This window comes from Amaranthus tricolor, chromosome 3, assembly GCF_026212465.1.
Source record: "Amaranthus tricolor cultivar Red isolate AtriRed21 chromosome 3, ASM2621246v1, whole genome shotgun sequence".
In the NCBI taxonomy this organism is placed as follows: Eukaryota; Viridiplantae; Streptophyta; class Magnoliopsida; order Caryophyllales; family Amaranthaceae; genus Amaranthus; species Amaranthus tricolor.
The window spans coordinates 20,849,364-20,875,417 of NC_080049.1; the positions used below are offsets into that span (position 1 = coordinate 20,849,364).

At 34.3% G+C, this 26,054-nt stretch overlaps 1 protein-coding gene across 1 annotated transcript; it reads left to right on the forward strand.

Annotated features, from left to right (window-relative positions):
• The first annotated feature begins 22,248 nt into the window (after positions 1–22,248).
• Positions 22,249–23,475, forward strand: LOC130809269 (zinc finger protein ZAT10-like). Its single transcript, XM_057674970.1, has one exon. The coding sequence runs from the start codon at positions 22,491–22,493 to the stop codon at positions 23,241–23,243; it is 753 nt and encodes a 250-aa protein (XP_057530953.1). The 5' UTR covers positions 22,249–22,490; the 3' UTR covers positions 23,244–23,475.
• Positions 23,476–26,054: the final 2,579 nt, after the last annotated feature.

Sequence of the window (26,054 nt, forward strand, 5' to 3'; positions counted from 1 at the left end):
GCTGAAAAGGAGGCCTTGTGCCTCGACTTAGACCATTTGACCCTTTCCTCTCCTCTGGCATCTGATGTCCCGGAAAACATGGCGCTCTCCAGCCTGGAGAGTTTATGCCTTGATTTGTCAAACTTGATCATTGACGAAGGTAGAAACCTCCAGGGCTTATCCAAGGAGCTGTCCGAGATTAAGGTGGAGCCGTTTAATATTGAAGATTATGTAAGCTTCACCCCTAGTCTTGAAGAGGGGATGGCCGGGTCTCCTCCTGCGCCGGGTCAAGGTCTCGAAGGGGACGTGGATGCCTTCCTGGACGACATATAACCTTCATTTTTGTAATCATACACTTGTAATTATTTAGAATATTTTCCAAACAATGCCATTTGAATATTTCGTGTTTTCCAGAACAATGTATATGTTTGTTATTTTGAGCTTTTGAGAACATTTCTATTTTTAAATTTCTAGGCCGTGACTTATCCTGGTAAAAGGTCGAGAAATATTTTTCGTGTGGAGAACTCAGAATAATTTCAACCCTTGGACCCCATTCTAGGGGTCTGACTTGTTGATGTCCCTGTCGGGAATTTTTAGCAAATAACTTGAAATAATTTTGAAGTTTGAGACCCCAATCTGGGGGTCCGACTTATCGACGTCCCGGTTAGGAAACATCTTTGAAAAACTTAGAATATTTTGAACTTAGGGACCCCAATCTGGGGGTCCGACTTATCGATGTCCCGGTTAGGAAACATCTTTGAAAAACTTAGAATATTTTGAACTTAGGGACCCCAAACTGGGGGTCCGACTTATCGATGTCCCGGTTTAGGAAACATCTTTGGAAAACTTGGAATATTTTGGACTTAGGGACCCCAAACTGGGGGTCAGACTTATCGATGTCACGGTTAGGAAACATCTTTGAAAAACTTAGAATATTTTGAACTTAGGGACCCCAATCTGGGGGTCCGACTTATCGATGTCCCGGTTAGGAAACATCTTTGAAAAACTTAGAATATTTTGAACTTAGGGACCCCAAACTGGGGGTCCGACTTATCGATGTCTCGGTTTAGGAAACATCTTTGGAAAACTTGGAATATTTTGGACTTAGAGACCCCAAACTGGGGGTCAGACTTATCGATATGACTGAATTTTATAAGATTTGCAATAGAACTTTGCCGAGTACATGTGATCGTAAGAGCCGGATAATCTTCAAATGAAACTTCTGATTTGTTATAAATGATGAAATTTGACAATCATAAAGCTACAATTGACAACGCGAGCATGCCGCGGGAAGATGGCTGATAAAGCGGAATACAAATGAGAACGCGACTACATCGTGGGATGAAACTTTGAAACTTTGAAACTTTGTCGCGGAGTTAATCTGATAAGACTGAGTTATTGATTGCCCCTTGCAAATCTTGTTAAATGAAGAATTTCTTCAAATGGTCTTCATTCCATGGGCGAGGTAGTTTTTTTCCTTTCATGTCTTTTAGTTCGAAAGTTCCCGGTTTGATGACGCGGGTGACTTTGAAAGGGCCGTCCCAGTTGGCTCCTAACTTTCCTTTTTCCACTATCTTTTGCGGAGTACAAAGTCCCCAATTTGAATACGTCTGGTTTTAACATGACGGTTGAAGCTACGAATCATTCTCTGCTTCTGTGCTATCGATCTCAACAGTGCGTTTCCTCTTGTTTCGGGTAGGAGATCTAGGTTTGTTCTTTTTCCTTCCTCATTCTCGGCGTGTGAGTAGTAGGTGACCCGTGTGGAGGGTACGCCTATTTCCACTGGAAGTACGGCTTCGGATCCGTACACTAAAGAGAACGGCGTATGCCCCGTGGCCTCTTTGATTGTTGTTCGACTTGCCCATAAGATGCCTGGTAATTCTTCATCCCAATTTCCTTTGACCCCCTCTATCTTCTTTTTGATACCGTTGAGAATTTCCTTGTTTGCGGACTCAACTTGCCCGTTAGTTTGAGGTCGAGATACAGAACTGAACCTGATTTGGATGTTGAACCTGTCGCAATACTCGATGGTGTTCTTGCTAACAAATTACCTTCCATTGTCTGTTATGATCACACGAGGGATGCCATATCTTGTTATAATATTCCGCCATATAAACTGACAGACTTGCTTGTCTGTGATGGAGCTAAGAGCCTCTGCTTCCACATACTTGGTGAAGTAATCGATAGCCACAATGATGAACTTTCTTTGGCCCTTGGCAGGTGGGAAGGGGCCGAGGAGATCCATGCCCCATTTGTCAAAAGGCAGAACAGCTTGCATGGCGGTCAAGTAATTTGATGGCTTCCTCCCAATCTTCGAGTGGTATTGACATTCAGGACATCTTTTGATTAAGGTTTCCGTGTCATTCCTGAGTGAGGGCCAATAATATCCGCTTCTGAGAACCTTTCCTACAACGGTTCGCACTCCTTGATGAATACCACATCCGCCTTCGTGTATTTCGCGAAGGATATAGTTTCCTTCTTCAGGAGAAACACATTTCAGAAGGGGTTGTGTATATGACTTTTTATAGAGCGTTCCTTCGTAGAGTTCGAACCATCTAGCCTTTTTCTGGACCATTTTTGCTTGATTTTCATCTTGGGGAAGCGTCTGATTCTGCAAGAACTTGATGTAAGGATCCATCCACATCTCTGACCTATCAATGGTGTTGACCATGAGATTGATTCTAGGGTTTGGAAGTACTTCCCAGATGATGTTGCGGGCCGCGGATGTTTCAGCTGAGCTAGCCAGCTTTGCCAAAGAGTCAGCTTGTGCATTTTGGGATCTTGGGATATGGACCAAAGTGAATTTGTCGAATTTCTGAACAAATTCATTTACTTGCTGTAAGTACATTTTCATGCTTTCATCTTTGGCCTCGAATTCTCCATTTACTTGTCCAACTATTAGTTGGGAATCAGAAAATACGGACAATATCTTACCCCCTGCTTCGTAGCAGATTTTCAGCCCCATCAATAAAGCTTCATATTCGGCCTCATTGTTGGACGCCGCGAACTCGAATCTTACCGCCCTTTCCATACGGACCCCGGCGGACGATTTAATGAGGAGTCCAGCCCCACTTGCTAATTGTGTCGAGGACCCATCTACATACAACTTCCATTCTTGATTGGGTTCAGGATGAGGGGGAAGAGTACTTTCAGTAATGAAATCGGCCAGAGCCTGGGCTTTGACTGCTGTGCGAGGCTCATACTCGATTCCGAAATCTGCTAGCTGGTTTGCCCAATCTGTAACGCGGCTTGACTTATTTTTCCCCTCCAGAATCTTTTTCAAAGGTTGATCAGTCTGAACGATGATCTGGTGGGATTGGAAGTATGGCTTCAATTTTCTGCTTGCCATCACTATTGCAAATATGACCTTTTCCACTTCGCAGTAGTTCCCCTCTGAGCCCCGGAATGCATGACTCACATAGTATATTGGAAGCTGTTTCTTTTCTCTTTCCGCCACTAGTACTCCGGATAGCGAGTACTCGGAGATAGAGACATATAGGACTAGCTTCTCCCCTTTGATGGGTGATACTAATTTCGGCAAGGTAGACAGGTGTTCCTTCAATTCCTGGAATGCTTCTTCTGCTTCTCTCGTCCATTCGAACTTGCTTTGCTTTAGGGTTTTGAAGAAGAGGGAGCATTTGTCCGCGGATTTGGATAGAAATCTCCCTAAGGCTGCTAGGCACCCTGTTAGTTTCTGCACTTCTTTTACGGATCTGGGGGACTTCATATCTTGGATTGCCTTAATTTTGTCGGGGTTTGCCTCTATCCCTCTTTCGTTGACAAGGAAACCAAGGCACTTACCTCCAGTAACTCCAAAGACGCATTTATCTGGATTGAGTCGCATTTGGTGCTTCCGGAGGGTTGTGAATGTTTCTCGGAGGTCTGCAGCATGTTCAGATGCTTGCTTGCTCTTTGCAATCATGTCGTCCACGTATACCTCCAGATTTCGGCCTATCTGAGACTGGAAGACTTTGTTTACCATTCTCTGATGAGTGGCCCCGGCGTTTTTTAGACCAAAGGGCATGACTTTGTAGCAGTACACGTCGGCATTCGTGATGAACGCTGTGTGCGGTTGGTCTTCAGGGGCCAACGGGATTTGATGATAACCTGCGTTAGCATCCATGAAGCTCAACAGGGCGTGTCCTGCTGTGGAGTCCACCAAACGATCTATCTTGGGGAGAGGGTAGTCGTCTTTTGGGCATGCCTTGTTTAGATCCGTGAAATCGACGCACATTCTCCACTTCCCGTTGGATTTCTTGACGAGAACAACGTTGGAGAGCTAATCTGAATATTTGCATTCTCTGACGAATCCGACCTTCAATAACTTCTCCACCTCCTCTTTGGCGGCTTCTATTCGCTCTCTTCCCTGATGTCGCAACTTTTGCTTCACGGGTTTATAACCTGGCTTTATATCAAGTTTATGACACATGATATGGGTAGGGATACCAGGCATCTCTTCCGTGGAGAAAGCGAAGACATCGCGGAACTCGGCGATGGTGGCCAAGAGATCAGTCTTGATTGCGTCTGAGAGGTTTTTTCCAACTTTGATTTGTTTCCCATCAAACATCTCTACCTCCTCATACCGTTCTACTGGGTGAGGCCTTCCGTGGGCGTTGGGGTTGTCTGTATACACGCTCATGACGGCTGAAGAGTCTCCCCTCTTTCTTTTGGAGGGAGTGGAGGAGGTTTCTCGCTTGAGGGTACTCACTAGACATTGACGAGCTGTCACTTGGTCCCCTTTGAGTATGCCCACTTGCCCATCATCCCGCTCAAACTGAAGCAAGAGTTGATGAGGGAAGATTGCAGCTTTGATTTTGTTGATGAGCGGAAGCCCCATGATGGCGTTGTAAGGGAATGTGAGATCTACAACCGTGAATCGTATGGGCATCGTTCTACTTTTGTCCTTCTCTCCTACTCGTACGGGTAGTACGATGGTACCCAATGGAACGACCTGGTTTCCCCCAAACCCGATCAAAGGTTTATCGAGGGGTTGCAAGTGTTTTTCTTCAAACTGCATTTTCCTTAGGCAATCCATTGTTAGAAGATCAGCCGTACTTCCGGTATCTACAAGTACCCTTTTGACTTTCATTTGCCCAATTTTCAAAGTGACCACCAGAGGGTCAGTATGTGGTTGTTGAAGCATTTGAGAGGTCGTGGCATCGAATTTCATGACCGGCCCACTAGATGTGGTCATTGGAGGTCCCTTCAGCAAAGTATGGACGCTATCTTTTGCGGCGCGGATGGTGGGATATTCCTCCGTGTATCCACCGAAAATCAGGTTGATAGTCCCTTGAGTGTTGGAACTTTCGCGTCTGGCCTCATCCCTTCCGGGGGATCTGTGTCTTTGGTGCCACGACTTTCTTTCGACTTCTTTTGCTACATAGTCTCCCTTGTTGATGAACCTCGATAGTTTCCCTTCATCAGCCAATTGGTGCAGGATACGTTTAAGTTCACGGCATTGGGCCAAAGTGTGGCCGTGTTCTTAGTGGTAGTCACACCACAGATTGAAGTTGCGACGGTTGGAAGGGGTGTTAGTAGGAGGCGGAGTTAGCAATTCATTGCGGATGGCATAGAATATGTCTTTCCTGTTGCGGTTGAACATCGGGTCATTGCCTCCATCAAGTATACTCCGCGTCCTTGTTTCCCCTTCCGCGACGTACACATGTCTGGATCGTGGAGGCCCCATATCTGACGGGGGCTCCGGACGACGTGGAGGGTAGTTTCTTTCCCTCCTCAATGCTTATTCCTCTCTGTTTCTCGAGGATTGATTGGCAATGAGGTCCTTCTTATCAGACCTCCGTTTTTTAGGATCATGGTCCTGACATATTTCGGAGGCCGTGACATAGCTTTGGCATTGCTTCATGGCCTCCGCGTATGTCTTCACTTGACTTTCGACCAACTGGAACTTCAGCCGTTGGGCCTTCATTCCGTTGATCAGGGCGTTTAATGCAACCGATTCTTCCAAATCGGTTACCTCCAGCACCGCCTCATGAAACTTTTTTAGATAGGATGATATGAACTCTCCTTCTATTTGCGTGATGCTGAGTAGATGGAAATTTGATTTCTCCTGCCTTCTGGAAGCTATAAAGTGGCCCAGGAACTTCTCTTCCAGTTGGGCAAAGTTGTGTATACTTCCTCCTGGAAGGGAGGTATACCATGTCAGTGCTACTCCCGTAAGAGTAGTCGGGAAGAACTTGCACCACAACAACAGGTCATTGGTATACAGCAACATCAAGTTTTTGTAGGCCATCAGATGTTCCTCCGAGCAGGACGTTCCATCGAAGGCCGCCATGTTCGGAATCTTTATCTTCCCGTTACTGGGGGTATTTAGTATCACCGGGGCCAATGGAGATATTATGGGTACAAGTTTTCCAGAAAGGCTACTTTTGCCGGCCTCATTCCTCGGCATGGTGATGCGGCAGCTAGACTCCGCGGCTTGAGCTTGCTTTCTTTCTTCCCTCCTTTTATCCACCAATGATTGGACGCTTTCAGACGTCTTTTGTTTCTTACTTTCTAGGAAGGTTCGGACATCTCGAGAGGCGGTTTTAGATTCGCCATCCCGCAGATCTGTTTTGCTGAGGCTCGGGTAGGTTCTAGATCTCTCCCGCCTCTTTTTATTGTGTCTACTGGAGTGGGACGTCTTCGAGTTCCCATCCTGAGATTCATGAGACTTCGGTATCTCTTGATGGGGTTCGATTCGTGCCCACAAGTTTTTTATTTGATCCGCCATGTCTTCTAATACTCGTTGCTGAGTAGGAGCATTATTCATGACGGCGCAGAGTTGTTCAGAGAAAGCAGCCGTGAGGTTCTGTGCTAGCATGTCCAGATCACGGCGAGTCACGGCTTGATTATTAGCGTGACCTGCAGAAGTGTTTGTATCTGTGCTATGCACGGTGGCTTTTTGAGTCGGATTTCTCTTAGGAGCCATGACTTTTTGTTCAATTGTTCCCCACAGACGGCGCCAAACTGTTTCGGTTATGAAACGAGGAATTGCAGAAGACACTTACAATACTGTGAATGGAAGCGTGGTCTGGAATGGCGACTTGTGGAAGGACGCGACTTGGATTCTTACAACACAACACGTTAGCCTTGTCCGGGGGGTGATCTCCCGGAATACCCCTCCGACGTTCAAGTTAGAACGTAAATCGGAAATTAATGAATGATTGCTGAATGAATACAAGAGGGAATGTCGAGATTGAGATTGCTAGTGTTAGTGTTTGGGTAAGCTTAGGATGTAATGTAAGCAAGGATACTAGGAAAGCTATATTTTTCAGATGATCCTCCCTCCTTGGTGGTAGCCACTATTTATAATGTTGTGGAAGGGAAGTTGCATCTAAGAAGTGAACTATCATGGGGGTAGTGGGAGTAATGGGAGGTGGACTAGTCATGGGAAGGATGGACAGTCATTCATCTTGAAACAAGGGGAGCCATACACTGTGGGAAAGTGGGGAGTTAGGGTTTTTTAGAGGTAACTGGACCATGGGCCATTCAAGGAAAATAGTAAATCCAGAAAAAGCCCTATTGACCGAAAATCAAGGTCAACTAAAAAGGTCAAAGGGTATTTTAGTAATATAATGCTAATTATTAAATAAATTAATTAATTGAATAAACAGTACCATGACAAGACCAAAACATAATACTTCTGAAATTGAAATTGAAACTATAAAAAAAAATTTAAACCTAACTCAGCTTGTGAAGAACATGGAAGAATAAGAGTTGGATTATGAAATTAAATAAGATTATATTCGAATTGAAATTTAATACTTTGAAAATTAAAATATTAAACTATAAAAAATTTAATATCTAATTCAACTTGTGAAGAACTATCGAACAGTGAAGAAGTGGATTGTAGAATGAGTTAAAATTATATTCGAATTGAAATTTAATAATTCTAAAACTGAAATTGAAACTATGAAAAGAACTATTATATTGTTCAACATGTGAAGAAAATATCGTACTTATTCTTCTCCCGCAAAAGGTTTTTGGATTACGTATGAAATTCAAACTTTGCATTATCCTTTTCAACTTTATTTAATGATATTGGATAATGAATTCTGAAATTGCATTATATTTTTGTTGATTGCCTTATTAAATTGGTTTATTGATTTATTGTATTGACTTATTTTCCAAACTTATATGATTGATGTCATTGAATATAATGCCTCAATTGATTGAATTATGGTTATGGGATTAATAATCTTAATGGAGGGTTTAGAATTCATAGAATAGGATATTTAAAAATTTGATAGAATAAAATATTTAGATTTTATTATGTTAATATTCTAAAAGATATTGTATAACATGTAACTATTCTAGTTGCTATACTCAATTAATCCTTGTATCTATATATACTCATCTAATAATAAGAAAGATTAAGCCAAAACAATCTTATATGGTATCATTTGTCTAGGTTAAATCTGATCCTACCTCTCTATTTTCCCACGCCTCTTCCGCCCAACTCTCTTATTTCTCTTCTTTTTGATTTTTTTTCTTTGCAAATACATTATGTCTCTTTTGCTTCGCTAGCTTCTTAGTCATCATTAATGGCCGACTCCAAATTACATCCCGCTACACTTGTAACCAACATAACAGTGCATTCCTGTTCAACTTGACTATGAAGGCACCCTTTATAATACATGGTCCATCTTATTTCAACTCCATTGTCAAGCCTACCTTGTGATTGATCACATTATCCCATCATCATCATCATCATCATCCTTTCCTTCTAACGCCTCATGACAGCGTCTTGATAATATAGTTCGCACATGGATCTACGTCACCATCTCACGGGGCCTCCTTCACACCATTATCAAACCACATGATTCCGCAATAGCCGCTTCGAATCATTTAGTTGACTCTTTTGAAAAAAATAAGACCTTTCAGTCCCTTCAACGCAAGGAACAATTTGTTACTACTCAACTTTCAAATTTTTTCGAAGTCAAACCTTATTGTGCCCTGTTGGAAATAAACAGAGAATTCTGTTTTGATTCTTTGACAGCTGGCTGCATCTTGTAATATGTTTGTTATGAAGTTTGTTAGTACATGTGGATAGGTTAAATTCTAGGTCATTTTCATATAAATAGAGGTCAGCTAAGTTGTTGCAGATATATAAAAAAATATATGTGAGATTTCTCTAACTTTGCTGAATAAGAGAACTTTTTGTTTCTCTCTCTGTTCCTTCCTTCTTCTTTCACTATATTTCTGTAATTTTCATGGTATCAGAGCCACGATATATTGGCTGAGAAAAGTAGTTGATTCTTACAATTTCTTTCAATTTTCATCTTTTTGAAAGAAATGGATTCTGAAATTTCCCCAAATTTTGCTCCTGATTACAATCATGAATTGTTTCTAGGTCATGGTGACAATACTAACCATTCTCTTTCTACCAAACATCTTAATGGATTAAATTTTGAGCAATGGGAACGCTCAGTCCAGATTTCTTTAGTGGCGAAGAACAAGATGGAATTTGTAGATGGTTCTTGCAGAAAACCAGCAGATCCTCAAATGGCAAAGCAATGGGAAAGATGCGATAAAATGGTAATTTCTTGGCTTCTACATTCGTGTGAAGAAAACATTAGTTCCAGTGTTCTTTACTGTAATTCTGCTGCTGATATATGGAAATAGTTAAAGAATAGGTTCTCTCAATCTAATGGACCTAAAATTCTGCAAAATGATAAAGAATTAAATTCTTTTGAACAAGGAAATTTGTCAATTGCTGAGTATTTTACCAAATTGAAGAGTTTATGGGATGCATATGACAGTCTTGTGAAAATTCCCAAATGTTCTTGTGGTCTTTGTACTTGTGATGTTAATGGTTCAATTGTTGAGTTGATTAAGAATCAAAGACTGTACAAATTCTTAATGGGTTTGAATGGAGCATATAAAACTGTTAGAGGCAATATTCTTATGATTAAACCAGTACCTGATGTTAATATTGCTTACAGTATCTTGATTCAAGATGAGACCCAGAGAGATTTTTCTGTTAATTCGGCTTCTGTGAGTGAAAATAATGCTTTTGCTGTCAATAGAAACCAGTTTAATTCCAATGGAAATAGGAATTTTTTTCCCCTACATGACTGGTCATCATTCTGGAAATTACAATAAAGGGAGATCTGGGTCTGTTTCATATCAATCTGGTTCTGGTAATGGTTCTGCATATCACAAAAATCAAGAAAGAAGGAGCAATTATTTCTGTGAACATTGTAAAATGCAAGGCCACACTATAGATAGATGCTTTAAACTTCATCCTGAATTGAGGAATAAGCCAAGAAGGATTGCAGTGTTTTCTGAAGGGCAACATTTAACTTCAGAAATTGATGAAAATATTAGCTCAGACACCAAGTCAGACAACAATATCACACCTGAAATATACCAACAGTTTGTCAACATGTTGGCACAACAGTTTGCTCCAAATAAAGATCTTAATACATCTTCTTCATCAAAATCAACTCTTCTAGCAGGTAACAATCTTTGTTTTCTGTCATCTGCTAAGAATGATCATTGGATTCTTGATAGTGGTGCAACAGATCATATTAGCCCTTCTTTGGCACATTTTTTACACTATAAACCTGTTAATGAACAATGCTTCATAACTCAAACCAATGGTCAACAAGCTAAGGTCATGACCATAGGATCTGTCAAAATATCAGATGATGTGATTCTTGATAATGTGCTTCATGTTCCTGATTTTCAATTTAATCTCATTTCAATCTATAAATTGACCACTCAGCTTCAAAACTTTGTTCTTTTTACACCCACAAATTGCTTGCTTATTCCTTTTCAATCTTTTTCACAGGACCATTTGATGAAGCATGCTCAGGTCCTTGGTAATGCTCAAAATGTTCTGTATCATGTTGACACTTCTCTTAAATCAAACCAATATCCTCTTTCAACTTCTCTTCTATCAACAGAATGCTTGACATCTACCAGTTTGTACTCCAGACACAATCTTACTCAATTGTGGCACTGTAGACTCGGACATTTTCCTTTTTCGCAAATAAGACATCTTCAAATTCAATCATGTAATTTTCCTTCAGTTGATTGCATTTGTCATATAAGTCCTCAAGCTAGACAACAATATAATTCATTTCCAATTAGCAATAGCAGAGCTTGTAAACTTTTTGAATTACTTCATGTAGATTTATGGGGCCCATATGCTACTCCCACATACAATGGATACAAATATTTTCTTACCATTGTTGATGATTTTTCTAGAGCCACTTGAACTTATCTTTTGAGTAACAAGTCTAATGCATTCTCTATTCTAGAAAATTTGATCAAATTGCTTCAGAAACAGTTTAATACATCAGTTAAAATTGTTAGATCTGACAATGGCATGGAATTTTGTGACGACAGTGCTGTCTAATTTTATAATAATATGGGAATTGTTCATCAAACTAGCCTTGTTGGTACTCCCCAACAAAATGGCAGAGTTGAAAGGAAACATAAGCATTTATTGGAAGTAGCTAGAGCTTTATATTTTCAATCAAAAATCCCTCTCAAATATTGGGGTGAATATTTATTACATGCTACTTTTCTTATTAACAGACTTCCTTTATCAGTTTTACATTACAAAACCCCATATGAATTGCTTCACAACAAATTACCTGATTATGGTGCCTTGAAATGTTTTGGAAGTCTCTGTTTTGTTACCACTTCTAAAAGGGACAGAAATAAGTTTGCTCCTAGATCTCACCCTTCTATTTTTTTTGGGTTTTTCTACCACTCAAAAAGACTACAAAATTCTTGATCTACAAACCAATAAGGTTTTTGTTACTAGAAACAGTCAATTTCATGAGAATGTTTTTCCTTTCCATCATATTTCTTCTCAAACCTCTCAATCAGTCATTCCTGCTTCTATTTCTAATTTCACAAATTTCTTCTCTTACCCCTCTTATCCTACTCAAACCTCTTCTATCTCCTCAATTTCAGACATAAATTCTTCTACTTCTCATTCTCCTTCATCTCCAATTATTAATCATCACACAGATTTTGTTTCTAGTTTTCATACTTCTCCTACATATGCCACTGTTCTCAGAAGATAGACAATCGAAACCACCAAGTCATTTGAAGGATTATGTTTTCCAACCTATTCCTCAATCTCTTTTATCTCAACAACCTCATTTCTGCAACCTTGTAACTTTTTCTTCCTTACCCATCTCTCAACAACAGACAATTGCATTACAAGCTACTTATACTGAACCACAAAACTGTCATGAAGCCATTCTTGATCCTGGTTGGAAAGAAGCTATGGATAAAGAAATATCAGCTCTTCATAAGAATGAAACATGGGAATATACTGATCTTCCACAAGGTAAAAAGGCAATTGGTTCCAAATGGGTTTATAAAGCAAAACTCAATAAAGATGGGTCTTTAGAAAGACTTAAAGCAAGGCTTGTCATTCAAGGTAATCATCAGAAATATGGGATAGATTACTTAGAGACCTTCAGTCCTGTAGTCAAGATGACTACAATAAGAACAATTATAGCTTTAGCAGCAGCAAGGAAATGGAACATTTATCAGCTTGATGTCAACAATGCCTTTTTACATGGGAATTTACAAGAGGATGTCTATATGAGAGTTCCGTTGGGAATACCCAATCCTCACAATAAAGTGTGTAAACTCAAGAAATCCCTTTATGGTTTAAAACAAGCTTCTAGAAAATGGTTTCAGAAGCTTGTTGCTTTCTTGAACTCCAGGGATTATCACAAATCCAAGAGTGATCCTTCTTTGTTTCTAAAGCAGTCTGCTTCAGATATTACAATCCTTGCTGTATATGTTGATGATATCTTGTTAACTGGTTCCAATTCTACTGAAATAGACAGCATTAAAAGGCATCTTGATGATGAGTTCACTATTAAGGATCTTGGTATCCTTCATTACTTTCTTGGAATGGAAGTTTCTTACGTAAGTGAAGGGATTGTTCTCACACAACATAAGTTTACCAAGGAATTATTGCAGCTACAACATTTTTCTCACAGACCAGCTTCCACTCCATTGCAAGCTCAGCAATGAAGATCCTAATGATTTTTCAGATCCAACTCTGTACATAACATTAATAGGCAAGTTGAATTTTTTGACTCATACAAGACCTGATTTAGCTTTTGCAACTCAGCTTCTAAGTCAGTTCATGCAAACTCCAAAACAATCTCACTTTGATGCTTTGTTACATGTCCTTTAATATGTTAACACTACTGCTGGTCAAGGTATCCTATTGAAAGGAGAAGATACTTTAACTTTGCAGGCCTTCTCTGATTCAGATTGGGCTTCTTGCCCCTTCTCCAGAAGATATGTGACTGGTTACTTAATTCTTCTGGGAAACTCTCCAATTAGTTGGAAAAGTAAGAAACAATCAACCATCTCCAAATCTTCTTCTGAAGCAGAGTATAGAGCTATGCAACAAGCAACATCAGAGATCACTTGGTTAGTCAACAAAATAACAAAAAATATCATTGTTCATCATGTCATTTTTTATGAAACTTTAATTTCCTTTTCGAAAACTCACACCACTCTCATAACTCTTATGACTTTCTATATCATTCTCTTCCTCCTACTCTAGTTCATACGTTATTTCAAAGCCCAAAAAAAAACCAACACAATCAACACAAAACACAACCCGTTCCTATCTCTACTCCTCAAAGCCCACAGTCTCCAAATAATCCTTTTTCTCCTATTCCTAGGCTAAATACAAAAAATACCTCTTATCGTTACTACTCCCCTATGAAGGCCCAACATAATTCTCCAAACCCATCTAATGCTCTTCCTCACTGCTCAACTCTGTTCAAACCATCTCATTCTTCCCGTATGACTACTCATAGTCTACATGGTATTACCATGCCCAATCCTAAATACTCCTCTCTAAATTACCATGCCATGTCTCATTCCCTGTCCCTCATTCCCAAAAATTCCATTACCGCCTTAATGACCCGAATTGCAAAAATATCATGCAAGAGGAATATGATTCTTTAATAGAAAATAAGAGTTGGGATCTTGTTCCTCGTCCTGATAATACTTATATCATTCGCTCTCTTTGGATTTTTCATCATAAGACCATTCTGATGGCTTTTTTAAGCGATATATAAAAAGCAGTTGGTAGGGGATGGTAAGTCTCAACGTGACGGTATCGGCTGTGATCAGATTTTTAATCCTGTAGTCGAACCGGCTGCCATCAGGATTGTACTTAGTATTGCTCTCTCCAAATCCTAGTTTATTTATCAGTTAGATGTTAAAAATACATTCTTTCATGGTCACCACCATGATACTGTATACATGCATTAACCTATGGGTTTAAGTGACCCATCTTGTCCTGATCATGTCTGTCTGCTTCAAAAATATCTTTATGGAGTCAAGCAGACTCCTCAAGCTTGGTACCATCACTTTTTGTTGAATTTGTTGATTATGTCTGGTCTATTTATCAGTTAGATGTTAAAAATGCGTTCTTACATGTTCACTACCATTGGTTTTACTAATAGTCTGTCTGATAACTTTCTCTTCATTTACAATCATGGTTTTCATATGGATTATATGTTACTTTATGTTGATGACATTATTCTCATTCCATCTTCTGCTATTCTTCATTTGTCTTTGATTGTTAAACTTAGCTATAAGTTTGCATTGAAAGACTTGGGTACTCTCAATTATTTTCTTGGTTTTGTTATAACTCATTATCTTAGAGACTTATTTTTTTCTCAAAAGAAGTATGCTATTGAGATCCTTGATCGTGCTAGTATGTCCTCCTGTAAACATGTTCCTACTTCGGTTGTTACTACTACATTCTTAAGGCACACTGTAACAACTCGACTTACCGTTGACTGAGTAAATAGGGTCATCACGGAGTTCCTTTCCCAAGAAACTTAAATCACACTTCCAAAACATGAGCAAAAGGGGGTCACCAGCTCTTTAACGTAACTAACTCTGCTAATTCTCAAACCAAACATCTAACTAAAATACAAGGTAATCATAGAATTCACTTCGAGTCCAATATAACCAACAAAACCAAGACTAATATACATTTATCAAAATCCTAATACAAAACTATAAATTCCCACGTGCTCAGCTCAATATAACATCCTTGGAACTCAATTTAACTTCGCACTAAACACATTGAGATGAATATACATTTTGTTCATGAAAAAGTTAAACGTGGGGAGGTCCGTGTCCTTCATGTTTCATCCTAATATCAGATCGCAAACATTTTCTTAAAGTCTCCCACGTATTCTATTTGATGATTTTTGATCCAATCTTTTAGATCATAAACCTTCCGCTTCTATTGCAGGGGTGTGATAGAATAGGATATTTAAATATTTAATAGAATAAATTATTTAGATTTTGTTATATTAATATTCCTAGAATATATTGTGTAATATGTAATTAGTCTAGTCGCTATACTTTGCGAATCCTTGTATCTATATAGACTCATATAATTAATAATATGAAAGATCAAGCCAAGCCAAAACATTCTTATAAGAATAACATACTATTTTGATGATTTAGATGATACTTTACAGTAAAATATCAATACGAAAACCACAATTATAATTTAGATCATCATTTTAAATATAGAAAAGTAAAGGGAAAACAAATCAAATTGATGAAATTAGTACACCATTTTCTTGTATTGAAAAGTATACTTATTTAATCTAGCTAGGAAGTAAACTAAGTTGTTTGATGTTTTGCACATTAATTAGTTATATAATTTAATTGTAGTTGAAAATTGTAAATATGACTATAATATTCAACAACCTATATATTAAATCTGATATCCGGTTTAAAAACTAAATATCTAATTTTAATTATCTGGTTTTCGACTATCAAATGAATTGTCGCGATTATTGAAATTAAATGTCAGATATTTCAGATCAGAAAATTCGAACGTATATATTTGTAGACCGCTAGTTGTGAGTGACACACTTATGATGTAAATGTTTCCATCTTTATTTTTAACAAGAAAAAGAGAAGAAGCAACCAACAAAAAGGGGAAGAAAAGTTTGGGTAGATGCTAAAACGGTTGGGAATTTGGCAACTTGCAAATCCAAGTGGTTTGGCAAGAACGGATCAACTGCCGCAAATGGGTCAAAAATCAAGATTATTCATGCTACTACTATTATTATATACTTTTTCCGTTTCAAATTAATTGCAACATTATAAAAATAACACTATTTATTTATTACTCTTAATTAATAATTAATTTTTAATATATAAACATAGTCAAGTGAGACCTTGTTTGATTCGTCTCATTACAAAAATTATTAATATTAAATTTTATAATTTTTTATTATATATAATTAGAGATATTAGGATATAAATTAGTTCATTAAAATGTATAAAAAGATAAATATTACATGTAAATTGGAATAGAAAAAATACTTATTCACTATTTATAATATGTGGAGTGTGGTTTATATGTTTAGAAAATTAGGTAAGTCAAATGCTACTAAGTCTAGTATATCATACATACATCATGTATATGCAATGTATCCTTAATTTAACAACTAAGTTCATTCATCTATATCACAATTTACATCTAACACGTAACACTAATCCTTTCTAGTTGTACTTCTCTTTATAGTTTGGGAAAAACACATTTGTTAGGACCATAAATTAAAGAAAAAATTGTTGCGAATCATACAATTTTTTGTTAAATACCTTACAATAATATTAACTATTGATTAATCATGACTAATATCAACTTAAAGGGACGTTTTCTTAGAAAATCTCTAACATGTTAAAAATCAAACTATAGATGATTATAAAACAAAAAAATTGGTATATTAGTTAATAAACTAAACTTGGTATTATTCTAGGAAAATACCCCTCTAAGTTAGTATTATTCATGAATAATCAAAAGTTGGTATTATTATAGCAAAATTAACAAAAAATTATATTATTTACGGTAATTTTTCCTAAATAAAAATTTTATTTTCTAAAAATTTCAAATATATACCAATAAATAAATATTGCTAATTTGCATATTAATGTATTTTTTTAGTAATTTAATTCATGCTTATAAAACTACATTAAATAAACCATAATATTTTTCATTATTTGAGTGTTTTTCCTCCTTTTCAAATCTTACTTTATTTTTATTTATCACTTAATTTAATCAAATTTCCTGTTTAAAGCTATTCTAATTGTCCTTACGAGTTACAAGTTTGACTCTTTTAATCAAAAACATGTAAGAATAATAACGATATATACTTCATTTGTCTTTTTATGTTTGTTCATTATAAAATAAAGACATAATTTAATAAAATTAGAATTTTTAGAGTACCTGAGGTGTTATAATATTGAAGAAAATAAAGTATAAATCAATATTGATAGTATTATAAAAAGGTAAAAATAATTATTTTTAATTAAAAAACTCAATGGTTACATTTAATTAACAATCATAAATACATTAAAAAAATAAAAATTAATGAAGGATAAAATTGTTGTTTGTTGTTTTGTAATGATAATAATAGTGTTGACCAAATAAATTTCAAAAATAGGAAATATATTTAAGGTGGAAAAACATTTAGACAAACATAAAAGATCAAATGTAGCATTATAAATTAATTTTTTAATATGTCAATTAAACTGATCATGAAAAAATTTTTAATCTAGATATTCTTACAAATTAAATACTTCATCATTGTTCAAATTATTAAATGCATTAACTTAGTAATTTATGTTTGTTTAATATTTGTAATTGTGTTTAAACTTGATATTATGAAAAATTTGAATATGAAGATGATGTTAACAACTTTATTTTAATTATATTTACACACCAACTAAAAAATAGTATTTAAAGTATTATTTTCTTAATTTTTACAAAAGTAAAAATGCCAAGGGCTTTTACTTTTTAGACTGACTAAGTAGTAATAGCTGTAAGAGACGCGTTTATATTGACTAGGAATTTGGATAGAGTCTTCTCCACTTCTTGAACATCGTCTGCTCACTCACTTTCTTATGGCCCCCCACTATATTCCTTGACTCACCTTCAGGTCTTCAGCGGTTCATCAATTAATTTGAGATTTGGATTGTAGAGGTGTTTCGATTATGGTTTTTCCTTTAACTTTTGAGATAGTTTTTGACTTTTGGTTTGTTACTTGGTCAAATATCAAAAAATATATTTGATAAATAGCTTTTGATTGCCAGCAGAAAAAATAATTTTCAACTACTCAAACAAGACGACTAAAAACACAAATAGCCAATAACCAATTGCTAAACATTTCCTGTGTTCCAATTTTTAACTTTATATCTAAATTCAAGAATTTATTGAAAATTTAAAATTTTAAAATCACACATAATATTGAATAATAAAAATCTTACCTTTGATTAATATCAAAAATTTCACATTTATAACATTTATTCATCTAAAGTACTTTTCAATCACCTTTTGCTGAATATTTATTATAATTGCACCTAAACTCCTTGTTATTATAGAACGACGTTTTTGCATTAATAAAGGGTCACAAGAACAAATATTGACAGGTGAAGTAACCGAATAATATTCTACATAAATACTTAATATAAAGGTGAATTTTTTACATATTAATTAAAAAATGAGATTTTTACTATCAATAGGATAAAAGTTAGATTTTTAAATTTAAATTTTTTTTACTTCATTCGTTCTAACTTACTTGCAAAATCATACATTATACTAAAAAAATAAGAAAATTCTAAATGTCACAACTAAAAAGGGTTTACCAAGCTAAAGAAAAACGACATGACATTTGATTTTGACCAAAATCTCTACCATTAAAGTATCTTTCACTATCATTTATACATAGTTAAATTGAGTAAATTAGAAAACATAATATAATGCATAATATATTATTGACGATTTCAAAAATTATAGAGTTAATTTATACATACAAAATTGATTGTTTCTATTGCTTAATATTCTTTGCTTTTTTTTTAATAACATATGTTTGTATATGTCTATGCTAAAAAACGGTGAATTGTACAGGTTTCTACACTAGTTAGAAATATTACACTATTCATTCATCACTTTCAATATGTGATCATTTTTTAATTTATAAGTTAAAACATAGTCAAGTAGAATCTTATTTGATTCGTTTGAATGCAAAATTATTGATATCAAATTTTTATAATTTTTTATTATACATAATTAAAGATATTAAGGATAGAATTAGTGTATTGGACTGCGTGAAAAAGAAAATGTTGCAAATATTTTGAAACTGAGAAAGTATTAATTAAATTTTTACTATCTCAGGTTTCAAAGAGGATTGAATCCTATGGGTTAAGAGAACCTTATGCAAAGATTATGATACTATTTGTAGTTGAACCTCGATGGCAATTAGGTGTTTTTTGTCCAATTTAGTTATGCTCTTTTTTATTCCACATATATCTACCACATATAGAATTCTTTCAAAATAGGTTTTAAACCTTTACAATGACTTTCAAAAGGGATTTAAAAAATGTGCAAACACTCTATTCAACCTCCCTCTAAAGAGTTTTTGATCTTCTATTGAACTTTCATTAGATATCACAGCGGCCATGTTCCACTATTAACGATCAATAGTGATTTATTATGAATCAAATAGGAGAAGGACTTTTTGTTGAAGCTCGCTCATTAACAAAGCCTCCACTCTTTTGCAACACCAATTTCTCCCATTGGAAGACCCTAATGTAGATATTCCTTATTGATCAACACAAAAAACTTTGGGAAATTATCAAAATGTTCCTAAAGTTTGTACGAAAAAGGATGCAAATATAACGATGTTCCTAAGAGTAAATTTGAATTCAATCAAATTGATTTTCGAAGTTGTTTTAATGAAGTTTAGAGTAATGAATCAATTTTATTGTGCACTTAGTGTTACCGAGTTCAATAGGATTTCTTCTTATTCAACCGTCAAAGAAATATGGGATAAACTTGTCGTCATCTATAAAGGGACAAATCAAGAGAAGGAAAGTATAATTAACATATTTATTCATCAATACAAAAAGTTCAAGATAAAGCCTAATAAAAGCATTAATAAAATGTTCACACACTTTACTTTGATAATTAATAGCCTTAATTCTCTTAGAAAGACTTTTTCGATTGCAGAAAAAGTCTTTCTCGATCCAAGTAAGACCTAAAGTAATAACTATCGAAGAAGTACAAGATTTTTGAACTTTAATCTTGGATGATATTCTTAGAAGCTTACAACTCATTAGTTGACTATCTATGATGATGAGAAAGGCGTTATTAATCAAACCTTGAAAAATTTTGCCCTCAAATCATGAGTTTTAGATCAGATCAAATTTCTAATTTAAATTCTTACTCCTTCCGTTTCTTTTTTATCTTCCACATTACTATAACGGGTAGTTTTAAAAGTTCTTCCACTTTAGAATACTTTCTATTTTTAGAAAGTTTTTATCTCACTTTTACCCCTTAAAATCCCCCTTTTCTTTTAATGTACCCATTTTCTTTTATTTATAATTATTTTCTCTCTCATACTTCCAATACAATCATTACTTCACACTACCATTTAATTAAAATAATACCCACTACAACCTCATACTTCCAATACAATCATTACTTCCCACTATTATATAATTAAAATAATACCCACTATCACCAAAGATTCTTTTTTTCTTAATTTTTGTGAAATACCCAAATAGGAAGAACAAATAGGAACGGAGGGAGTAACTTCTAACTTTGCAAATAAATTTCGTCAAGGAATAGAAAGTCAAGACGTATTCCTCCGTTCCACTCATAGCTCACTCAAACTCAACCAACACAATTCCACCTCCTTTTTCTATTTTATTAATTATTATTAATTAATTAAAGGGTAATGACATCCCTACAAAAAATTAATAAATTTCATTTATTATTAATAATATTAAATTTTTAAGAGAATCTAATCTAGAAATTATAAAATAATTAATATTTTATATAATGACTTTAACTTCTTAAGATAGAATAAATGTTAAAATAATTAAATATAATTAAATATTTGTGTTTCCATAGAAAAAATAATATTAAACTACATGAATTAAATATAAGATTCTTTCATATATACAAACCTAAGAGCTGTATATATTATTTTCTTTAATTAAAAACTAAAAAAAAGCCAGAGGATTCTAGTGAAACCAACATAAACTAAAAGCAAAACTATAATATAAAAATCTTATCTCCATCCTATCCAATAATAAAAATTTTAACTTTTGAGAATATACAAAATCTTTTACCTTTATATTATTTCTTCTATCTTAATCAATTTTTATAACGCTCAATTGATAGATATATATTGCGATAAAAAAAACGAGTTTTGATGTAGCTATATAAATTTAAGATACAATAAAAAATAGAAATATAATTTAAATTAGAAAATAATACTCTATCCATTCCTTAATGAAATTTCCAAACGAAAATTAAGAAAAATATAATCTTTTAGATGGTGGAGATATTATTTTGATAAATAATAGTTTTGATGGAAGAAAAGTTCAGACTATAAATATTAAAAAATATATTAAAAGAATGTACTCCCGCAGTCCAATTTAATTTGTAGTATTTTTTCGTTTTGGTTCGTCCCACTTAATTTGCATCATTTATATTTTTGGATTATTACCCACCAATTTCTTTTAATCTCATCCACACAATTTAATTCTCTTTAATTTTTATCTACACAATTCATTTTCTCTCTTCATTTATTACCATTATCCATCTTTTTCTTAAAAACCAAAAATTTTATCTTTGATTCAAACTATATGGGACAGGGAGTAAGTGGAAAAAATATAGGGACTACAATAATAAAAATTATTTTATAAAGTTAGTAGAAGACATGTGAGGACAATATGAAATATAAAAATGTTAAAATAAAATTAGTGGAAGATATGTGGTGACTATAAGCATTATTAAAATATTAAAATTTGTGATATATGGAAAGGTTTTTTATGGAAATAACAAATGGAACACCCCAAAATGAAAAATAGGAACTTCTTAAGGAACGAAGGGAGTATAAAAATAAAAAATCTAGGTACTTCATCTGTTTCATAATACTGGCTACATTTAATTTATTACACAATTTAATATGTTATTTTGACCATTTATATATGAGCAATACACGTCTAAAAGTTATAAAAAGTTAATATTATAAAAATATTTGATTTAACAATTCAAACAAAATCTTATTAACCGCAATATTTAAAATAAACTTAAACAGACTAATACCCATAATCATAACGCAGCAAACATAACGAAGCAAGTATTAATTATGGTATAATTTTCTTGTTATTTTAGAGATAAAAGTGGGATTTTAAAAGTTTAGTTTCCGTAAACTAAAAAACTTGAGCTACTTTCCTACAACTAGTCACGCAACTTCTCTCCCCCTCCATTCCTTCCAACCTCTTCCTCAACTTCCCTTCCTTTATATTCCCCATCCTCACACTTCCACTCATTCACTGAACCATATAACTTATTCAATATTCATTCCCCCCGCCTCTCTTAACAACTTTTTTCTTTCTATTCCTTTTTCTGCGATCATCTCAGACTTCGCCTTTATATATTCATAATAATAATAATAATGGCGGTCTATGCTCTAAACTCCCCAACAACCCCTCATTCCCCATTCCAATTTGATTATCCTTCTTTCGATCATTGGGTCAAGAAAAAACGAACTAAACGCTCTCGTAACGATATGTCGCCGCCGTCCGCCACCATCTCCACCTCCACAACCACCAATCACCGCCTCTCCGAAGAAGAATATCTCGCTTTTTGCCTCCTTATGCTTGCCCAAGGTGGCGGCGAAACGGCTACTCCTCCCACTCTTCTTCCTCCAAACCTAAATAACACTAATACCCGACTTGTTTTCAAGTGTTCGGTTTGCGGTAAAGGGTTCGGATCCTACCAAGCTCTTGGCGGTCACAAAGCCAGTCACCGGAAACCTACCAGGGAAGATGATCACAAGCCTTCTTCCTCGGGTATGATCACTTCTACAGGAAAAACCCATCAGTGCTCGATTTGTCAGAAGATTTTTCCGACCGGTCAAGCTTTGGGCGGCCACAAACGGTGTCACTATGAAGGAACTATTGGTAGTGCTGCTGCAACAAAGAGTGGAAGTGGGACCGTTTCTGAAGGTGTGGGCTCCACTTTTAGTGTAAGCCATGGCGGTGGTTCTTCTTCACAAAGAGACTTTGACCTTAACCTACCCGCCTTACCTGAGCTCCAACCCGTTGACTTTTTCAAGATGAGGAATCAAAGTCAACGATTTTGTGGTGATGAAGAGGTTGAAAGTCCACATCCTTCCAAGAGATCTCGCCTCACATTAATGGAGTAATTGAGAATTATAATTTGATTTATAATTTTCTTTTTTTTAAAAAAAGCAATTCTTAGAAATTGGGATGGAATTTTGATTACCAATTTTGGGGTAGGATAATAATTTTTAGTTTGCTCTGTTTTTTCTGGTGTACAGTATATAATCTACTAGTATACTCTTACCATACTTGCTTTATACTTGATTGTATAAAAGTGAATTTACTTAAATAATACAATTCAATTTATTCTTTGAAGGTTGTACTTAAGTAATTTAGAAAATCTACCGTTCTAGATTTTTTTATAATAACATAGAAACATAAGTTTGAAAATATTGATTAAATTGATGAACGTCAAATTTGAAAATGTCAATTTTAATATTTAAATTTTCAATTTCAAATATTAACGTACCTTCGAATAACTTGTCTTAATTCCATATGTTATGAAAGCCTTTGGATTGGTGTAAACAGAATTGATAAAACAGAGTATAAATAACCAAATATTATGAATTTGGGGAAGAAATTGGTTGATGTTATGGGCTGTTTATTTTCTAATGTACTGGAAATTGTTGTTTCTTTTCCACAAGCTTGTGTAGCACTTGTAAAAAGTAAGAATGATCCATTGCTACCGGGGAAGCAAATTCTTTAGAGATCGAGTGTATTTTTACTTACATTATAAAAATAGAACCTTTTGTAATAACTTAAAAGAGAAAAATATTCAAGTTAAAAAAAATACATAATTATTGTCTAAAAATGAAAACAAAATAACTAAAATACTAGACATGTTTTAATTAGACATATATAAACAAATTAATAATTTTTTATTAAAATGAGACTAACATGACAATTGACACTAGTTGTATAACAAAATAACATTAATATTATTGTACTTCTTTCGTTTTTTTTGTTTACCTATTTTAAATTTGTCCAGTTTAAGAGGGAGAAGTTTAGATTAGATTTTTGAAGTATATATATTGAATATAAAATATATTCATGTGAGATCTAATAGATTTGTCTTGATGTAAAGTTTTTTAATATATAATTTTTATAATTTTTTATAATGCATACTTAGAGATATTAAGACTTAAAATTTACTAAAAAAAGGCGTGTAAAAGGTAAAATGGACAAACAAAAAGAAACGGAGGGAGTTATAACAACTAACAAAAAATAAAAGAGAAAAATCAGAGTGAATGGACGAATATGTAATTATTTATAGTTGGTTAATAAATAAGACGAGAGCATGAATTGAGGAATATGTTAATGAAGTTGTTTTTACCAACTACAAATTATTACATTGTTAATTAGCTACATCGGTAAATACATGAGGCTCTTTTATTTTTGGGTCCTGTGCGATTGTACACATTACAAGCCCTTAGAATTACTCATGTAATAAACCTAAAAAAATAAAAATTAAAACAAAAATATATAAATAAAAATTATTCTTGTAAAGGTTGTTAAGAAGATATGAACCTTTTAACCCCATGTACTATAAAAGCATCCCCTATCATTGAGCCACTAAAATTTAATTGCTCTAATAGAGTAATTGTTATATTACTAATATGAACAAAAAGTCGACAAGGGCCGAAATTAAATTTTTGACCATAAGCTTATGCCATGGGTTATCGGCCCTTCTTGTGACTTTGCCCATGAAGAAGACTACTACATCATTATTTTATCTTCAAAATAGTTATCATATAATCATGTAATATGAATTTTAGCTCTATCTTGCTTAATAACCAACACGGAGGTCGTTTTTACTCCCGGCAAGGTGGATATTTATTAAGGGACCAAAACTATAAAGGAGTTTAATATATCAACTTATTAATAGAGTCATGTAAAACGTAGAATATTATTTGTAATATTATAACTTTATCTTTAATCAATAACTACAAATGTTATTCTCTTGCAATATAAATGGTTAGCATGCATTTTTTATTAAGGGTAAATTTTGACTTTAAAATTTCAATAATTGGATCTAACTGAGGCAAAATAAATGTAGTTGACTCAACTTTTGATGCACCATAAAATTGTTGGTCAAATTAGTAAATTAAAATAAAAAATTAATTACTACTTCAAGAAAAGTTTAATTTACATATATCCTTATAAACTATTTTTTAATAAACCTTTAAAATTTTATTTATTTTGTTGCGTAAAGTAAAAATATTATTCTAGGTTGACAATATGCTACATATACTTTACTTGGTAAAATAGTTTTTTAAAGAAGGGAATATAGATGACATTCACAAAATAAATATCATTAAAGTAAGAATAAGATGAGAATAAGATGAGTATTCGTTTTAAGGTGATCATGTTCTATAACCATGAACCCTTGACCAATTTGACATTTACTTGTTATTTTCTTTATCTTAATATAGTCTAAAAATTTTGATTAAAGAAATAGACACTTAATAAAATATGCAATTTATGGTAACTTCTTATATCAATTGAGATGTATATGACAAGTCTAGCTACGTACATCTATAAAAATTATAAAATATACACAAAATAGTGTTGTGTGCCATGTTTCATGCAAACAAACAGAGTTTTTAACTACTTTATGCGAAAAAGTGCCAAAAACGGTTAAAAACCCTTAAAAACACAACTTACCATGTAATTTCAAGCATATGACTATTGTTTTCAATTCTATTTGTTTTAACACAATAATATATCCCGAATAGTGTGGTGTGCCAAGTTTCATGCCAAACAAACCAAGTATGAACTACTTTATGTGTGAAAGTGCCAAAAACACTTCAAAAACCTTTAAAAAGCCACATAGCATGTAATTTCAAGCATATGTCTATTTTCTTAAATTCTAACCATTTAAACACAATAATATA